The following is a 20,694-nucleotide window of genomic DNA, read 5'->3' as shown; positions in this document are numbered from 1 at the left end:
TATGAACCTCCAAAATTGAGCAGCAACGGAGGAAGATAGGAGCAGCGGCAGGAGGAATGTAGAAGCTTTATCCAGTGCTGGATAAAGACATTTGTCCTGTGTTAGGTCCTCAAGTCCTCTGTTTGCTTTAGCTTTAAGTGCCTGAGAGCACAGTTACAACTTTAGTGTGAAAAGGAGAGTTGTGAAGAAAATCATGGGCCTGTGCAAAAAGGAACTTATAACCGAAATCCAAATACGGGGTTACGCACACCTTTTGCCATAAAGAATCGCTGCGATGGGTAGGGAATTAAGTAAGAGATGTTGGAGGGCTTTGAAAAAACGAATCTCAGTTACAGCCATGAAAATCCAGAGAAATTCTAGTGATGTAAATGTGTCACATATATAACTATATTTTACAATGGTACAGCTGAGATCAGAATCCCTTTCCTACTCGTTATATCACAGCACTGGTGAAAGCACAGTAAGAAGAGCTGTGGCTTTGTAGACTGAAAGTCCAAGTAAGCAAAGAATATTAGTTCACCACCTATCAGAGATGGTGAGCCACAAGTTAAAAGAAAAGAAGTACTACTAAATATAATTATGAATTCCTACTCCAACTCTTTAAGAAAGGAGAAAAAAATCGATAGAACAAAAGCACCTGTAAAGTTTGAGTTGCGGTCTTCCTGCATACATTCTTCAGGGACATTTAGCAAAGAACAAGGTTGGCATTTATCTTCACTGAACATGTAATTAGTGTCTCTTTTAAAAGCTAAAACATTCATAAAAAGAAAGAGTTGATCTACAACACAATGTGGAACACAACCCCTTATTTTTATCATGTTCCTATGGATGATTCAAGATACTTAATGCTGCGTTATCAAATGCTACACATTTCTCTTGCCAACCAGGAAAGATGTGATACTATGAAAACTATTAAATTAAGGATGCTTTTAGGTTTTTTGATATATTGAAAGTTTATTGAGCAGAAGCATTCTCCTTTTTTCAGCAGCAGTGCAGGATAACCAAGAAAGAACACCACACGCTACATCAGCATGACCTTTTGCTTTTTATCTGTGCCAATAAATGAATTTTCAATTGAAATTATTATTAGACATCTTTTAAGATTACTTGTTGGCTTCAGGAATTAGGTGTAAAAGCTTAGTGCTCACAAAGTGCTTACACAATCTACTTAATACCACACAAGTCATCAGAATGAACCTTTGGTTTTCTACTCTAGGGAAAGCTCATATAATACATACTAATCTTCTCCTTTCTCTGCAATTACTCTTTAAGACATGAGAAACAGGACCTCACTGTGGTCTCAGTCCTGCAAATTTTTATTCATATATTTATGTTTATTAAAGCTGAACATATAAAAGTTCTCGAAATTCCTGGTCTGAAAACTGTCAGGATTTTCCTGGCCCTAGGAGAACTGCCCTGATCCAAACACAACTTGAATTATTTGATGACAAACAAGCTTCTAAGCATCTGAAATTAAAGGTGCTAGATGTGAGATTTACACTATACAAGAAAATCTTACGGTACTCTTGACATAAAAAAGATTATTACTCTGTCTTTTTCTAAGCAGCAACCTAGAACAACCTGCTTTTAATTTCCCAATGCAAACACCTAAGTACAATATTCACAGAGAGCACACAGAAAACATAAATTTGGAAAGCAGTATCTTATTCAATCAACCGCTTGATAAACTACAAGATGTCAGATAAACCTGGAATAATTTCAAAGGACTGAAATATATAAGTAAACAAAGAAATGCTACAACCCTAAATCCTGGGGGCTCAAAAGTCAGATTTTAGAATACTTGACTCTAAGGGCAAATATTTGCTAACAGAGTTTCTTAAACTATCACAAAATGGATCAGGTTGGAAGGGATCACAGTGGGTCCTCCGGTTCAACGTCTCTGCTCAAACAGGGCCATCCCAGACCACATGGTACAGGAGTGTGTCCAGACACTTCTTGATATCTCCAGTGATGGAGACTCCACAGCCTCTCTGGACAATCTGTTCCATAGCGTGGTCACCTGCACAGTTCTTCCTCATGTTCAGGTGGAACTTCCTGTGCATCAGTTTCTGCCTGTTGCCTTTTGTCCTGTTGCTTGGCACCACTGAGAAGAGCCTGGTCCATCCTTTTGGCACTCTCTCTTCAGATAGAGACATTGACAAGGTCCTTTCTCAGTCTTCTCTTCCAGAATCTGAACAGGCCCAGATCCCTCAGCCTTTCCCCATAAGAGAGATGCTCCAGTCCCTAAATCATCTTTGTCACCCTCCACTGGACCCAGTCCAGCAGTTCCTTGTCTCTTTTTCACCGAGGAGCCCAGAATTGGACACAGCACGCCAGGTGTGGCCTCACTAGGGCAGAGTAGACACGCAGGACCATCTCCCTCGACCTGCTGGCAATGCTCATCTTAGTGAATGCCAGAATACCACTGGCCTTCTTGGCCACAAGGGCACCGCTGGCTCATGGACAGCTCGTTGTCCACCAGTACCCCCAGGTCCTTCTCCACAGAGCTACTTTTCAGCAGGTATGCTGGAAATCCTTATTTGAACAGAAAAATTCTAATCTTCAAGCATGCTAACATTAAAAAAAAAAATAATGCTCAGACCCAGTTAAAAAACTCTATTCAATATGTTCAGTTACTAAACTACAGATTTGTCATGTGCTTTCAAGGAGTCTTTATATGTTGTCTACAGTACATCTGTGTTACTACTTTCTTTTAGTCTCCTATAAAATGCAAAATTTGTTTTCAGTAGTAGACTAATTTCAGGGACAATTCAACTAGTGAAGCATCATCTCCAAAATTATGTCGGATAAATGCATTAACTCACTTTACATACAGTTTATTTTTGTCTCAGCATTTCCAGCATAGAAGGAGAAACAGATGCTTTTAGTCTAATTTGACACCCAACCTCTCACTTACTCGATCTGAAAAGCATGCACAGTGTGTGTATAGGCTGGAAGGAGGGGGGTAAGTAAATCAAGAGGGAAAAATGCCTGGAATATAGCAAACCTTCCTGTTCGGGGCTTTTGGTAAACTCTACCAGCAGATGGAATCAGTGCAAATCTTTGTGTTAAATAAGTACAGCACCTTCTGACATACCTGATCGCTGTAAAGACTACATGAAAATGAAATCAAACTGTGGTTTGAGGACCGAGTATTTACCATAGAGCACAACTTACAGCATTTCTGCATATGGCACAGAAAACACAAGGAACTAGACCCTCAGTTCCCACAAAATCTAGTAATTTCATAGCTTGAGTGGTGTTTTGATAAGGAGCACCCATTACACTTTCACATGAGCATAACTAAGTACTTACCGGTTTATGTTTCCTTTTCTTTTAAATTCAAGATTGATAATGTGCAGTCAGAGAACAGAAAAGGTAATGTTTTATGCAAAATAATGCCTGTAACTAAACTTTTCCACGTACAATGTAAGGAATTCCAACGCCTTGCGCAGTATGACACCTGATTTCCGTGTGCTTTGATATATTCTGCATTTAGCAGACTATACTTTGACTCAAATGTTCCCTTGGGTTGGAATAGCATTTACTGCATTCATAAATCTCCGCTCCATCATTTTTTAAGAATAACACATAAAAACAATGGTTCAAGAAGAGTGGGCATACTTCTGTTTGTCTGCTTCTACCCTGGTTATTAAAATCTTCATTTATGATCTGATGAGAAACACTGGTAGAAATTAATTTTAGGAGATGGAATTTTTTAAGTGAGCCATGTCTAGCTAAAAGGGAAAACTACTTGGACAGTATAAACAGATCCAAATTATATCTTTAAGTCTGAAGCTGAGCAGATGTACATCACATTTGTTCATGAAATTAAACTATTCTTGAAATTTGAATTAAGATAATTTTAGAGCAGAACAAGTTCCAGTAATACATTTCTTAAATCTGCCATTTTGGACTTAATGGTAATTTTCTGTGCTTGTGCAAAAGCCCTATGCACCTCATTCTATTAAGCTTGATTAAGGAAATTTGTAGTCATGTTGCAAATCATATAAAGGACTTAATTACCATTGCATGCCTATCAGTCTCACTCTGGAAACAACCAAACACCTTCTATGGTAGGTGTCCCTGCCCATGACAAAGGGGCTGGAACTAGATGATCTTTAAGATCCCTTCCAACCCAAACCATTCTATGATTCTATGGAAAGTACTGTCTGCCTTTCTGCCATAAAAGAACTGGTATGTCAGCTTTGTAAAAGCAGTTATGCCTGTGTGAGGAGAGGAAAGGAAAAACTGCAGGCACACCTGCTGTACAGACTCCTGCCTTCTTTTCCTATGCAAAACTAGTGGAGTGGAGCTGCTGCCTATGACTCAGATACCCAGTTGCTACAGCAGTACAAGCAAATAACACTGAAACAGCTGTCAAAAATGTTATGTCCTGTTGTGAGGTAGCTTAAATATATTGGCAAATTCATGTGGAAAGACAGCAGGTAAGTGAAAGCTGAATTAAAGATGTACTAGGTCAGTTGCACTGCAAGAGAGAAAGATTCTGGAAAGGAAGATGATACAACTTTCTGATGTCCTGAAGTGGTAGAAATCTCTCATTATATACAGACTTGAACAAGGCAAGTCTATCACAAGATAAAAGACAACACAAATACTCTTAAGCTAATGGCTTTTTTCTAATGGCTGAAATGTTCATGGTGAGAAAAAAATAAAAGATTCCACTAAAACACAGCGATATCCAACATAATCCAATGAAATCAATGCCAACTGAAGTAATTGCAAATACCTACTAGAAAATTACCTTCCATAATTACTCAGAGATTTTAGACTTAATTGCTCATGACAGTTCTGGAATTCAGTGTAAGCAACAGAAGAAGAGTGCTAAAGAAAATTAAGGAAAAAAAAAGGAAAAAGGCAGAAGCAATGCTATATTTCTCCATAACAGCATATAGACAAATTCAGCTTAACATGGATGAGTGTAACAGTAGCCGCATTTCACTGTATGTACTGGGACCAGATCATGTTTCTCTGCCTGGCAACTCAATATGAAACATAAACTATCAACAAACAGAATGACCATAAAGTCAGTGTAAGCTGATTAAAAGGTTCTTTCATTTAATACGGACATTTTTGACTGATTCTAGTCAGAACCATCAAATCTCCATGAATTAAACATGTATTTTGCTCTCCTTATGCTACAATGAAGAAAAATAGAGATTAAAAATACTAAAAAAGTCACATTATAACCAAAATGTTATTCTTCCAAACCCAGAAGCTCTCATGCAAACTTTGTCATTCAAACATTTTTTACAATTTATATTAATTTACTTTTTTTTAGTATGTTAAAAACATTTCATTAGAGAAATCTGGTATCTGTGGATGACAAAATGTTAAACTCCAGGAAGCACCAAAAAGTGTATCATATTTTCTCCAATTTTGTGATTTTCAAATGTCCTAATAGGACATGGTCCATGGCAGTTCTTGAGGAGAGCCATTATAACTCTTCAAAATTGTCATTACTATTTTTGCTCATTTTTTACCAGAATTTGTCCCAGAGTACACACTCTGGTCATTCATACACAATGACCTAGTACACACTAGGTCATTCATACCTAATACAGCTTTGGGAAGCTCCACAGGTTTTCCAGAAAAGCCTTGCTAGACAGTTGCTATGTATTTCACCAGAGACGTTACAGGCAGTACAAATCAGCAGATGAACATCACAAAATACTACTCCTGCCTTACCCTCAGGCATGCCTTCCACAAAGGTATGCTAGGTGTGCCTAGCTCAGGCCTTGACATTCACCTTGTTACCTTGTGGCCTGTGTTAGTGGATGGAGATCTAGCAAACACAAACAACTGACACCTAGAGTTCACTTCATATTACCCTGTTTCTCTCCACTCTACAGGAAATTCTTGTTGATCAATTTAGGTGTAGACATCTACATAGCACATGTCTGAAGCTCTGTTTGATAAACCCTAACCTAAATGATGTCCAGAAAAATATTTCCTTTATTGCTAATAATTGTGTTTGAATGTGTGCTTATTTACCCTTCTAATTCATTCAGTATAAGCTTCCACACCGTGATTCTTGATGAACTCCTTATGAACAGACTGAGGAGCCTCAGCAGCTTATGTATGTACCGTGGTCCAACCACTTTTTCATCTTGTCTTTGTTAAATGAGACAGATTGATTTAGAAACACCTCATCTAAGTAGCTTCCCCTAGTTCCTGTATTACATTTTACACTTTTTGATACTCTCCTCTCCAGGTTTTTAATCCAGAGACGTGGAATGTGATCCACGCTTGCTCACACTGCACCAAGAGACACCACTGGCTAACAGCTAAGCTACATCTTTACATAAGACCTTCACAAACACTCTTGCAGCAAAAAGCTTTCAAATGTAGTTGTAAAGCTGCAATTAGCACTTTGCTGCTGGGAGAAAAGAAATAAATATATAAAAGAGATGAAACTGTGATTAAATACACAAAAGAACTCTTTAATCTAGAACTTCAAACATACAAACAACAAAACAGTGTATCTCCAGTCACTGAAGGTGAGACCATTGTGCTCAGGGTACAAATGTATCACAGATGAAGTACAACTACCATTCTCTGTTCTCTTCTTTAACCACAGAGCCTTGTGCTTTTATTTTCTCCTGCCTATGTAACTTTGCCCTAATTTCTAGCTCTGTTATTATCCTCTCATTGCTTTGGGTCACAAGCATGTGTTTTTCTTCCTGTTTGAAATCCATGTCTATGGTCTGGGTCAAGGAGAATGCCATGTTAAAGAGCAATGTGCTTAATGAGCTTTGCTGCATTTTTTTACTTTAACAGCAGTAGAACACTCTAAGGTAAGAAAATATGTTGTTAGGTACACTGAATTAACTACTATTATTTTTAAATCCCAACAAAGGATTTTTTTCTAGAAGATATACAAATACCTAGCAAAACATCAGGCCATGGATATGCACCATGACTTCTCTGTGGATTTTTTTTTTTGGCAGTATATGAAATTTGGTCTTTGTGTCACATTTATGCCACATTTCCCTCTTCAGTTTTTCTGTATTTGGCCTGTAAAAATTTTAATGCCTTCAGCCTGTTGGCTCACACACCACACAACTCCAGCCTGGTAGTAATGAGTAAGCCATGGCCAGAACTGCTTACTTCACAACCACTGACAGTGAGCAGATGTGAGCAATTCTCTGAACCCTGTGAGGATATAAGGTTATGGCTGGCTTGAATATGCTTCCTTTTTTCCGCTCCAAAAAACAAAGGCTGGTTGTGCCATCTTCTGACATATTCAGTGATGGCTATCACAGAAATTGAATAGCTCTCCCTCTCTCCTTTATGTAAACACGTAGACATTTATCTTACTCCTTTCTCTCCTCTTTTTTCCTACTGTCTCACTTCCTTTCCAGCCTTGTGTTTATTCCTGCTGTTTTATAATGTACCTTTTTCAACTCTCTTGTGTCTCTTCAAGGATGGGGAAAAATGAGAACCTCCTCACACTTTATGCATGTGATTCCATAAATATTATACAGGGACATGACTTCTCACTCTGTATTTTACTTCAAACCAAAGGCACGTTTATCTGCAAACACAATCAGTTCAGGCTTAGCAATGGGGGAAAAAAAGGCAGGCAACAACAAAATACCTGACCAAATATGTAAATTAGTTTCTGTAAAAAGAATGATAGATTAGGGTTTTCCAGGCCAGAAAAAAAAATGAGTAAGGAGGAGTATGATGGAAGGTCATCATACCACACATACAAAACTTGTAAAAGATGAGACTTCAGCCAACATGGGAACCAGAGGGCATTATACTGAACCAGCCATTTGAACACAACGCAAGGCAAGGGGCTCTTTACACAACATCTGTCTCTGCAGGGCAGGTCTTTGATCACAGCCATGCACTGGGGATGGCCAGAATTTATATTGGTTCAAAAGGCAACTGGACAATTTTGCAGGAGAACAAACCCTAGGTCCTGTGATGTCTCCACTGGTCACAGTACTCAGAGAAACCACCACTGTGAATTTGCTTTATGCAGCTCCCTAGTTGCTACCATTGGACACCAATGAAGAAAGATAATGCACATACAGTGGATTTTTGCCTGAAGAATAATGTAACCCTGAGGAACATTCACAGGTTAAGGGGAGTTGGAGAGTTTGCTCTGCTGGATTCAGACCAGCGCAGCACCATTTTATGCCAGAAAGACTCTCTGTTCTGTGGTCTAAGGCAGCACAGATACTTCAAATGAGCTTTTCCAATGTAACACCTATGTAACTGCAGATTTTCTACTGCAAAAATTCAAAATCATGAGTTACACAATTTTGTAACTGTTAGAGGTGCCAGAGTGCATTCAGGTACTGCTTATGCCCAAACATGCTTAATTAATAGAAATCACATGGAAATGCTTCACATACAATAACTGTATGACAGAATGTAAGCTTTACATTCACATAGTTTCACCTGGAGAAAGGGTGGAGGCAATTTTCAGATGCTCCAACATTTCTACAATTATGACTGCAGTATAGAGAGGAGATCAGATCTCAGTCCTTCCAAAAAATTTTGTACCCCCCTGTAAAAGTCTACATATACCAGGATTCACCTGGACAGTCCAAGCTTATTTTTCAGTATCCACCACAAATCTCCTCTTTTCAGTCAAGTCCCAGAGCGCTGTCTGCCAAGTGAAACATTTACTCATGGTATTCAGGTGGGGGCTGGAATACTAAACAGTGCTATTGTCTACGTGAAACCTGTAGGAAAATCTATATCTAACTAATTTTTTTCCTCTATTTTTTAGAGGGTAGTTTGCTAAAAATAAATATTGTTGAAATAGCTGTGCTTCTGGGTTAGTTATTTCATCAGAACAGGCCCAACTACATGTACTCTAAATTTATATGAAAAAAGTTGTCTTGCTGTTCAATTAACAGGATGTTCTAATTTTAGATGTCTCAAGAGAATGTGTTTGATTCCTTGCCTGCTTTAACCTTTTTTGATGCAAATTTGACATATTTTCTTCCCTACTGTCAATACTATAGCAGTGCAAAGACATGGATCCAAACACCTCTTTGCAAAAGTTTTGTTACATCCAAATTAGATTTCCCTGAGACATGAAAACTATTTGTGGCAAGTAATACAGTGCTCTGTACTAAATAACAACATTCTGAACAGCTGCCCTGAAGCAATAGAAATATACTTCCTTCTCCATTATTAAAAAGTAATTTAGTCCCCTCATAGGAAAAAAACCCCAAACACCACAGGTTGAAAGGTACAGCCCAACAGCAACAGAAAACCTCTGAAGTTTTTTTCTAAGGAATTACCAGGAATTAAGGCGGTATTTTCCTCCTCCTTCCTGATTTTTACCCCTCTAGCACGGCCAAGTGGAGGCAGACAAAGTGTGTCACTTGGGGAGAGCAACACCTCTGCAGAGTCCTTTCCACTTATCCAGCAGCTGGACACAGCCCTCATCAAAATTACATCCACAATCCAGCAAGTTCATCCAGTCAAAAACCAGACAACAAAGTCTTTAGCTTGAAGCCTCACAACAGTTTTCACGAACAGAGCACACAATGCAGACCCAGAATGTGAATCCAATTGCTTAAAATAAAACAATTACAACAAAATATAAAAAGAAATAGTCACAGAAAACAAAATACATCAGCTTAATAAAAACTTCTATAAAATACAGCATGGAACTGATTCTCAAATACATGATGTGGACCACTTCTGTAATTCCAACCACTATTTACTGCAAAATGAAGGAAAGTCTGTCAAATTTAAGAAGATGAAAGCAACAACACTCTTCAATTTTTCAGAACCGCACTCAAGAGTCATTATTGAAATCATGATCACATCACAACATAAAAATTCAGGCAAAGCAAAAAACCATTCCTGAGTCACCCCATTTTAAAACATTCAAGAGCTTTTGAGCTCACCACTCAAGAAATTGAGGAGATATGTTAGTTTTCTGCAGGTTAACTAAGCTGTTTTAACAACAATTTTGAATTAAACAGATGCTAAGCACGTTTACACAAGACTTATTTCAAATTAAGAGTGGTTTACTTGAATTTAAGTTTGGGAAAATGCATTTTTAAGCTAAATAGACAGATGCTATGCTCAAAACGCAGTGAGTGTTTACACAGAGTTCTGCACAGAGTTCAGCTTCATCTAGGCATCCCCTTTCAGAAAAGCAGCATCTCTGCGTAGCAATACATCTTTCCCAGAAAACAGGTCATACATATTCCTGGCTTTTCCTTTCCAAAAATCTTCCCCCACTCTTCAAATACATAGCCCCATACTCCTTACATGTTGCCAAGCAACTTCTCTATCTCCTGCTTGAGCAGAAATAAATCAACTTCAAAAGAATGTGTCCACACTTTATGCAGGATAGAACCTGGCCTCAGCAGCTTTGATCCAAAAAGCTGTAGCTTGTGTTCCCAAGAAAGGTTCAGGGGGAAATAAAGGGATATAGCCAGCAGCAGCATCCCAGCTGACACTACTGCTGGCTGCACGAGGCCTCTCCTCCTATTTTATCCAGTATAAATGCAAACTACTTATCGTCAATATGTTTAACTTCAAACTGTATCAAAGGAGAGAGTTTTAATGCAGTGAGATATGTGACAGCTGAGAGCTGGAGTGCACACAGCCTCTCCCAACTCATTCACACAAGGTCATTACAGGAATAAACTGTATGAAAGCAGCTCCACTTCTCAGAGCTTTCATCTCCCGGCTACTCTCAGATTATCATAAGCAGAGAACACACCATAGCTCCTGAAGCTATTAATATGGATGGCTTCCTCACAGCCATTGTATTAATTTTTACATCTTGGATCAATATGCAAATTATTTTTAAAAGGGAACAAACATGAAATGACAATTTAAATGAAAGGAAGGCAATAAAAATATAGCTTCTAGCCTTGTTAAAACATCTGCTTTTTTCTACTTTAAGAAGCCTTTTAAATACATGCCTCAGCTTTCTGTTGGTAACAAGTTTCAGTATTAGTCCAACCCACAACGAGTGGTTTACTAGGCTGAAAGGAAAAAAGACCAAAAAACACTTGTTGACGCTAACAGGGACCTTGAAGCAAGGACATACAAAGAAAATACTCATGATCAGCAGACTCTTAAATTGAATACAGAGTGACATTCATCTAGACAGCATTATTTCAGAGTTTGGGGATAGACTTTTACATTACGAAGCCCAAATGTAGTTCTAGTAGGGAGCATGCATCTGTCAGTCTGCAGACATGAGTCATCACCACCACAGTGTAATCCCTCCTGATCTGCAAACAGGTGCATATTTTCATGCATGGACACACATCCTCTTTAGGGGAGAATTTGGTCCTGAAAACTTAGAACTCCTGAACTCTCCTCTCCTGAAATGACTATAAGAGAGTTGATAAAAATCCAACAGTTCTTTGCATAGGTACAAATAACTAACTGTAGTTTGAAAACAAAGAGCCACATTTTACTAGTATGATCAAAGTCTATGAGTCGATAAAAATTATTGCAAAGATTTGTAGCAAGAAGCAGGCCAACCAAGATAAATGGCAAAACCAGAAATAACATGATCTTTCAGGTTTGAAAGGCCACATACAGCTCTAAAGCAGGCATAACCTGGATTTAGATTTAAAAGTGCTGAGAATTGCTGAGCTATCAAAACTCAATTGTGTTAATCATACTAGAGAACCTGAGAGCAAAGGATGGTCGCCACAAATGGTACAGGGGGAAATGCCAGCAAGTGGGCAGCAATTAGTCAGCCCCTGCAGGAAACTGAGATAGGTAATTACTGCTTTTGAACACTGAAAGACCAGAGAGGTGATGTAAAGAAAATTGTAATATAGCATAAAACTAACATGTCTACTATGCCCATGACTGTGTTCATTTGTAATTATACAGTCCACTTTATCTCAGATAATGCAGGTAATTTGGAGCTCTTCTTGACTCCTTTAGGTACAGTGTCCTCATAGTGAAAAAATATAATTCAGATTTTTAACTTCTTTGCATCCCAATGAAATTCTTCAAGGCTTGAGCAAGATTGTTATCGAATCTGTGTCCCCTCTGAGCAGGCAGATGGAAGGAGTGGTAAAGGGACTTGAAAAGCTCAAATTCAGGTGCAGTAACAATATCTCCACTGAAAGCACCGAAAACAGTGAGCTGGCCTGCATGATCCCCTTAGCCACTGCAAAGGGCAGTGGGATGAACAGATGTACAAACTGCCAGGGAATGGCACTGACACACGTTGCAAATCCTAGCTAGATATGACACCAACAGTTTAAGAAAGATACCTTTAACAAAATCAACATGATTACCAAGTTCCTTTAATATTCAGTCTCCAGATGCTCTCACTGTCCTGAGTGCAAAGCCACTGTGTTCATGGGGCTAATGCAGGAGTAGAAGTCCTGTAAGTTGAGGATTTGTGTTTCATTTTCTATTTAACCTTTCAGCATGAAATACAAAATGGCACCCACTAATAATTATTATTCACTTGTAACACAAAGGCTGTTGTACATAATCCCATGCATTGTTATTGCTATTCCTGGTTGGCATTTAATATATCAATAAGCATTCATTGTTTCCCTCAAAACAATTTAATTATATTTTGTCAAGATACAAACTCTGAAAGAGTACAAATTTATAAAAAAAACCCAAATCTTTTTGTGGTGCTCTTCAGACTTCACAGTGTGCTATTACAGACAAAACATTTGAAATCTAAGCAGGGTTCAAGGCAGAACTCTGAATCAGAGATGGTGGTATATTTGCCATTTTTTTGGTTAGAACAGTACCTTTTGTTTGCTGGGTTTTTTTTAATCCTATCTAATTTGATTTCATTATGTGAAGGAGAGAAATCAAACATAGCATCTTTTTAATCATTCAGAGCCTATGCAACATACAACTGAACAGCAAAGGCCTTATGAAGTAAAGCAGATGGACTACATTATGCATGTGCCCAAGCATTTTAGGAAAGTATAAAAAGAATTCCTGGGCAGTGGTGACCATAGAAAAACTTGGTTCTCTTGTGTAAACAGTGTTTTCCCCAACAGCTGTATTCCCCTTCCTGTTTATTCTTCGCTTCTGCAGAATTCTCTTAGTTCAGTCACATCTGTATTTCATTTATTTTTAAAAAATATTCCTTTAGCTATCCTCCTAGACTTTTCAGATTATTAAGGCTGAGGGAATTTTCCAAATCTCATTTCTCTTTTCACAACCTACTCTGGTCATATTTTTTACACTTCATTTAGGTTCTGATTTCACAAAATGATCCTCATGGGTAACAGGCTTTGCCCACATAGACCAACTTGCAGGGTTTGAGTTTTCATTTGAGCAACAGAAATTGTCTAGGCAATCATCTTTTCTTTCCCATTTTCAGCATAATGTTTCAGAAAATAGTGTTCAGTTGTTTCTAGAATTTTTTTTTAAATCCAATATTAAATTTAATATTTACACATTTCTATAATTATTAGACATGAGAAAATTCTTGGAGCTTAATTTTTATCCCACCATGTTTGAGAGAGACTTTTTAATACTAGGACCAAAACCAATTATTAAATAGAAGTTAAGACTACTGATTTAAATCACCAATTTTTTTTAGAATATTCACTGTACTCTGTGGAAACATTTTATATTCTGCTCTTTAAGTGAAAAGAAATTTTTAGGATGTGTCTGCCTACCTTTTCACAAAAAAAATACAAGTCTGAAAATGTACAAATAACCCAAATCTACCTTTTTTGGATTTCAGCAAGGTTGTATGAAACAAAGTTGTTAAAAAACTACATTGTATCTGCAGTCTAGCACTTAATTTTATTGTACTTTACAGCCATTTTTCTGACTCTCACCTCAAACTCCTCTTTCTTAAAAATAACTGAACAGATGATGAACCATTTCTCAAGGGCAAGCATTAATGTCTGGAAGCAACCATATTCTACAAGCAATACCTCTAAAGATGATGTAATCTGTTCCAAGAAGTCTGTTTCTATTTTTAAGTGGCATACTCTTATTATGCTTTTAAAAGGGCATCTCCATCACACGTTGTTTTGCTTTTAACCCAGTAACAATCATCAGTGATATTTAAAATACATGAAATGGCTTCAGAAAATAATTGATTTTTATATCATTATGTACTCCGAGTCTTAAAAATGGTACTTGAAATGGTAATTTAAAGTTATAAGACTATAAAACTCTTTTACTGTGAAGAACATTTTTGCTAAAGGTCATGTTTTCAAAAGAGGTACATCTTTCCTAACTGCCTTAAAGTGCTTGAGCATTTTGTATGTGAAATATCTTGCAATGTTTTGGTTTCTCCACTTAATGTTACTAAATACAAGATTGGAGAACCTGGAAAGAACATTATAGCAGAAACTCCTCAATGAAAACATGCTCAGCACTGGAACTCCATCTGCTTTTTCAAGGACAGAAAATAATGACAAAGCAGTAACTACAATTTTGATTGAAGAGCACTTTTTAGTGTGCTTTGTTTTTCGCTACCCTGATTTCTAGGTAAATCATGAAATTTAGCATTTCCAACACCATATACTTTCATACTAAAACAAAAAATGACTTCAAAACCCATAGTCTAGCTGCTATTCCCTACCACAATGAAACCAAACCTAGCCTTGATGGCACAGGCATGTCACAAGAAGAGATATGTGTAGGTGTTGCTTATCAACGTATCGTAAGAGCAGGCTGTTATCTCTATCTCTGCCATCACATTGCTACACTAAGATGTGGATCTCAGAGTGCATTTTGACATCATCTTACTAATTTTAGGAGACACAGCTACCTTGCAGACAGTATTACTGCATCTCCTGGAAGCTTGCCTATTCTTCTAGAGAGCAGAAGCAGGAATCCAAATCAGTGAAGAGAAGGGGTGGGGCCTTTTTTTTTAAACTAAGATTTTGAACCAAAAGTGATAAAAATCATATCTATAAATGTGATAGGTTTTACTAGCTCAGATTCCTAACAGGTATTACGAAAGCCACCATTCTTTTTTCACATTACAGTGCCACACATCTCATATCCAGCATACGGTCTACTAAAGCAACTCAGATCTTTCTGACACCTCCAGAGCACAAACACCAACATGTGCCCTCTCACATGCAGGGGCCTGTATTATCATCACCTCAAGATAAATGTGCTTTAAGTTTTTCACATGAAGTTGAAATTTACTGGGGAAGTATCACCTAAAATGAAACAGAGATGACTACTGTTTGAATTTTTTTTTTTAATTATTTTTGTTAATTTTTAAAACCTAAGGTTGGTCAACAGTGACTACCCTAGCTGGCTCTAAACATCCATCAGTTACACTGCTATTTGTAACTATGACAACTTAGAGTCTATTATTTACACCATTGTGACTGCCATGGCCAAAGACAGTTTTCTTTAAGATGCTGGTGTACTTTGCTGCTTGGAAAACCAAAAGACTTTCCAACTCAATATCATCTGCAGATGTAAATAGCATTAGCACATTTTCTCTTGGTTGGCTTTTAATAATTGAACTAGAACATGACCAACAAACACCACCACAAATTTCTAAGAGGGTCACCCTCAAATGAATTATATTTATTAGATATAGAAGAACACTTGGAAAATATATTACAGATGCACAACTTTGTCCTGGCAGAAAGAGAGTTTAGTTGATCTTTAAGTTACTTTCCATCTTTAAATTCTATGATACTCTGAAACTTTGTTTAGTGTTCCTTGGCCAATATTCTCAACTCTCATCTCCTGAGAGCTCTTATTTTTCTACTAAAGTTAAATTTGCTTTTCCAGTAATCACTCATAAGGAAATGCAACAATCTAGATTTGCAATTTGTTTTCCATTAAATGAATAGTTTGACTAAAAAGGCAAAAATATAAAAAATCCCAACATGTAATGTTATTTATGAACCTGTGTTTTTATTCGCTCTTCAGTTTGCTAGCTTCTAAATGCCTACAGATTTCCTTTTCATTTTATTTTTACCAGAAACTGAAATTTACTTTCCAAGGATGGCAACTGCTAAGTCTGTTCTTATTTCAAAGATCAGCATCATATTTGTTTTTTCTCCTTTCCTAGGCTTTTTGCATTTTCTCAACTCTCCAAGAGTTTTCAAAAGTAACAGAGAATAAAAAAAAAAATAAAACAATACTCAAGCACATTTCCACAGTGCCTTTAGGCTTGCTGGGGTGTTTGCAGCTGATGGACAGGGGAGTAGCAGATGGTGCTGTAACATGGTACAGCACCTTCATCATCACACAAGCCAAAATGCCCTCGTGCCAGGCAGTGATAACAGGCAAAGGGACAGCAGGGGAACAGGGATGTAGGTCCTGAGTCTTCCTGAAAGGCTGCAGCAGAGGTATCTTATCTATACTTGCTGCAACCTTTACAATGAATACTTACACTTCAGTGTTTCCCTTCTGGCCTTTTATTCAACAGATTTACTCATATCTTCATTATTTCCCGGCTGTCTACACAAGTTCTAACTTATAAAAAATAAAATATATGCAAGGAAAGCTTTCACAGATCAGCTACTCCCTATATTGGTACATTTATAACAACAACAGTTTAAGTTATCGTTACGTCATTATGAGTTCTTCTTGTTGAACTTTCCTTCTTCTCTTGTCAGATTTATCTTTAAATGCTGTCTAAGGGCATTTATTTTGTTTCAAGTATATAAAGGGCTACAACTAAAAAGAACTGGAGATAAACTGTATCCAAACAACTCAGCTGCAAGCTTGCAAGTTTCTCAACAGCTGCATGCAAAGCAACAGGTGACTAAGGTGACTGGGCACTAAGATGCAGTGCAGCCTGTCTCAGGGAGCCCAGCATAGCCACTGGGTATTTACAAAGATATTCCAGCTTTGGTTCAAGCCTCAGAACGAAGGGGACGCAGAGGAGTACAAGAACGATGGAAGCGAAAAACAAATATAGAAAGGATTAACCTGCTTTATCAGTGTAGCATGATAAACAACCTATCATGCCACAGATGTAATTTTCTTATAGTTAGCCTAAAGGTCAGCATGGCAATTTTTTCCAGCTCTCACTTTTTACTTGTTAGGGATGGCACTGAAATGTATAGATTTGATGAGAAAGTGTATATTGAATTGTATATGCATCTGAGATAGCACAGGCAAGTAGAATTAAACAGCAGTCCCTCCTGTACTCCTGTGGGCTGCACATGGAAGGCTGCTGCCTGCCATCATAGCCTACCACTACACACTGTGGCATTCCTGCTCAGAAAATGCATGGAAAAGCTTAACCTTTTCAGAGCTGGAAGAAGGACACCAGCACTGGGATCATTTGGTCTACATTTTTACAACATCACAGCACAGTTCATGTTATAGTGTACAGTCTCCAGACAGATAAAAGACACTAGATGTAAGAAGCTTAAAAACGTGATCAGGGTGGAGAATTTGGTAAACAGTTATTAACTCATTAAAATTCTTCTAAATATCACAGCACTGTTTAGATGCTCTCAAGGAACACTTCAAACTCTGAACTTGGGATGGAAGACCTCTGTAACCAGAACAGCACTGGACTGTTCATAAAAACTGCTAATAGGAAAAAAAAAGAAGTTACTTAGCATTTATAGAACTCTGCAGGGAAAAGTAAATACCTATTTCCTTAGTTTGACTCAAGTAGCTACAATTACATAGATATCTTCAAACAACAATGTAAAAAGGCTGCTCTGCAGTGCTCTGAGACACTCTGAAAGGAGTAGTGTTGCTAGGTCTTGCATACTTAGACTGACGCCTTAAGAACAGCATTAGAAAATTCTTTCAAGTACCTCATTGTTTTGAAAGAGAGCTACAAAAATGTCAATGTTTTAACTCAGATTTTATCAGCTCTGAAAATACTGACTAAACTATTGATCTTTTAGCCTGAGCTTTTCTGAGGGAAGGTATGAAAACCCATCTGGATTGATTTAACTTTGGTCTCCAAAAACAAATACCATATCTGTATACATAATGATACATTAAGGATTACATTATAAAAGGCTACAGACTTGAAAAACAGTCCTTTAACTAAATGATATAAATACTGCTGATGCACTAGGTGCATTAAAGATTGTTAAACCAGCACTGTTTACTTGAAATAAAAAAACACCGTTTACTAAAGTAATACTTTGGATTTTTACAATCTGAAGTCTGAAGAAAACTTTCTTTCAAGTGCTCTGACGGGATCAGCTTCAATAACTACTTGGTGGTGTATCACTCAATATGCAGCTCCAGCTCAAAACACTTCTCTCTGGCAATGGCATATTTAAGAACCAAAAACCTTACACAAATAATTATAACATCTTTCTCAACACAAAACTAGCACGACTTCTTAAATTGTTGTTACAGAACCAAAATAAGTCCTAAAACCTCAGCATTACACTGCCACACTATGGCACAATTAAGATCTGCAAGCAAAAATAGAAAAAAAAAGACAATAAAAACTTGTCTACTTTAATTATTTAGGACTACAGTATCCACCACTAATTTTTGTAAAGCACTAAAAACAAACTTAGATCTTGCTCAGCAACAGCTATCTAGGAACATTATGCTCGAGGATTTTATTTCAGTTTTTTTTTTTTTCCAGATTCAAAAAGGAAAAGTGTACTTGTCTTCAAGTATTAGATCTTCAAAGACTAGTTTGATATGCCTGTTGCACAGATGGGATATGTGGGGAAGTGGATAGCAGGGGCATTTCTTTACTTTGTTGGCTACAAAAAGTAGAGCTTTTTGTTCTCTGCATTACAATGTGAACTGAAAGGTTTTCAGTTGACAGCCAGTTGGAGAAATGTTCAAAAGACTTTCAAGTTTGGCTTTTTTAACTATTTGAGGTCATGCTACAGAATTGTAGAATCTACCTTTTTTTTTTATATAAGTTTATATAAGTTAGAATGTAACTTATTTCAGGCCTAGAAATATTTAAAATACTTAGTATTTCTACATTTTTGCTACTAAATTTTGTAAGAACTTAAAAAAAAACCAACTTTTTTTTTTTGCTGACCTTGAAGCACAGCAACCCAAGATGGCTGAAATTTCACATCTAAGTTTTTACCTACAGCAGCTCACTGTACAAAACATGTTATTTTAATTACTTTTCCATTTATGTAATTTATGCTTTCCATAGCATTTGTGTTGCAAGAAAATTATAAATCAGTCTTCTATGACCATTATCAGTATTGCTTTATTCATTCTAACATTCCATTTTTAAGTGTTTTCCTAATAAATCAAATATTATACATAAGCAATCAGCTGAGGCCAAGACCATACCAATTATTTTACCTGCAAGAACTTGCCATTACAAACATTTGCCATAGGGCATAATAAAATACATGTCTGGTGCCACAAGACTTACAGGAATACCCTGTACTGAGGCATTAGGTAAAGATTAGATGACCAGCTGGGGTACTATTTGTTCCATCCCTTTCTTAATTGCTATTGTCACCACTTTGGTTTACAAAAAATGGCATAGTCAGATTCATGCCAGTCCTTTCCTTTAGGATGGTTTATTCAAGCTTTTAAAATCCCCAATTATATATCTTTCATCTTCCAACCCTTTCAGTTACAGACTGCTTAAGCCATCAATCAACAGGGTTTTCTCTTTTATACATTACCCATCTCTAAGCCATATGCATACTTGTACACTTTAATACAATTTCTGTTATTAGACCCCTGCTTTCAATTATGACACAATTTCTGTAAATTTTTTTACTGCCTTTAATCAAAGCATGTGCCACTAGATTATACCTATGATCCTAAGTCCTCCTTATAGCCAGCATGTATGAACAGCCAACTGTGAACATTACAGACTTTTAACAAACTCTGCTCTAGGGTCTCATTAGAAAATATGAAGGTCTCATAAGCATTCCTGAACTGTCACAGGATCAGCCCAAATAAATGCTATGCTCTCACCTGGTGGGAAAACTGCAGACTACCACTTAAGACTTGTGATTTTGCAAGTCTTTTGGGAGGGGAGGAGTTTAGCAAACTTGAGTGACACTGAATCAAGATTATTTATGTAGAGTGCCTCCTTAGCAGTTTTAGTGTTTAGCAGAACTGCATAAGGAACCTAAAAATAAATTCCAGATTTGCAACTCCTCCCCAAAATCCAACAATAGCAAATTTTGCAAATGTTGGTCTTTAACTGCCCTCAAAATTTAGCAACAGATAGTAGAGCACTTCTGTTATTCTTTTTTTAGTTGCAAAAATCAATGTTCCCTTCCCCCTCTGACAGCAGACATATCTTCTTCCATTAGTCATTCAGGCACCACCACAAAATTCAAAATTAGACAACCTTCTTCAAAAATATATATTATCTAAACTGTAAAAATGTATGCTGAAGTTGAATATACTACTAAAAATGCCTTTCCTTACAGCCCACACAGAACAGATTAGTTAGGATAAATGGCATCCTTACTGCTTCTCAATTATGCCCTCCTTGGAAGAATCAAATCCATGCTTCATTGTCATTAATTAGGCAACCCCTTCTAGGAAACTAGAGGAAACTTCATACCTTCCTGAACTTTTCCATCTGCTTATAAAGATCTGGATCCAGCTCCTGAGACACATCTTTCATCCAGAGTAGAGCTCCTCTGTATTCAGTCCGATACTGTTCCATTCTGTTCACTGTCAGCCACGTGTCTGAGATGGCCCTGTATCTGAAAGTCTCCACTTCTTGATATAATCTACTGAGAGGAGTACGGAGTGCTAATCTGGGGGGAAGGCACGAGGGAAAGAGAAGAAGGAGAGGAATAT

General features: G+C 37.3%; 1 protein-coding gene across 4 annotated transcripts in view; it reads right to left on the bottom strand.

Annotated features, from left to right (window-relative positions):
* Positions 1-20,694, bottom strand: part of ICA1 (islet cell autoantigen 1) — a 68,884-nt gene that overhangs the window by 27,257 nt on the left and 20,933 nt on the right. For all 4 annotated transcript variants that reach the window (XM_032111231.1, XM_032111240.1, XM_032111250.1 and 1 more), the window contains exon 7: positions 20,453-20,651. In XM_032111231.1, the coding sequence (XP_031967122.1) occupies positions 20,453-20,651 (199 nt within the window). The remainder of the gene's footprint in view (positions 1-20,452; positions 20,652-20,694) is intronic.

This window comes from Corvus moneduloides, chromosome 1 (assembly GCF_009650955.1).
Source record: "Corvus moneduloides isolate bCorMon1 chromosome 1, bCorMon1.pri, whole genome shotgun sequence".
Taxonomy (NCBI): Eukaryota; Metazoa; Chordata; class Aves; order Passeriformes; family Corvidae; genus Corvus; species Corvus moneduloides.
The sequence above is the reverse complement of the archived record's forward strand: the minus strand, read 5'-3'. Positions and strand labels throughout refer to the sequence as shown.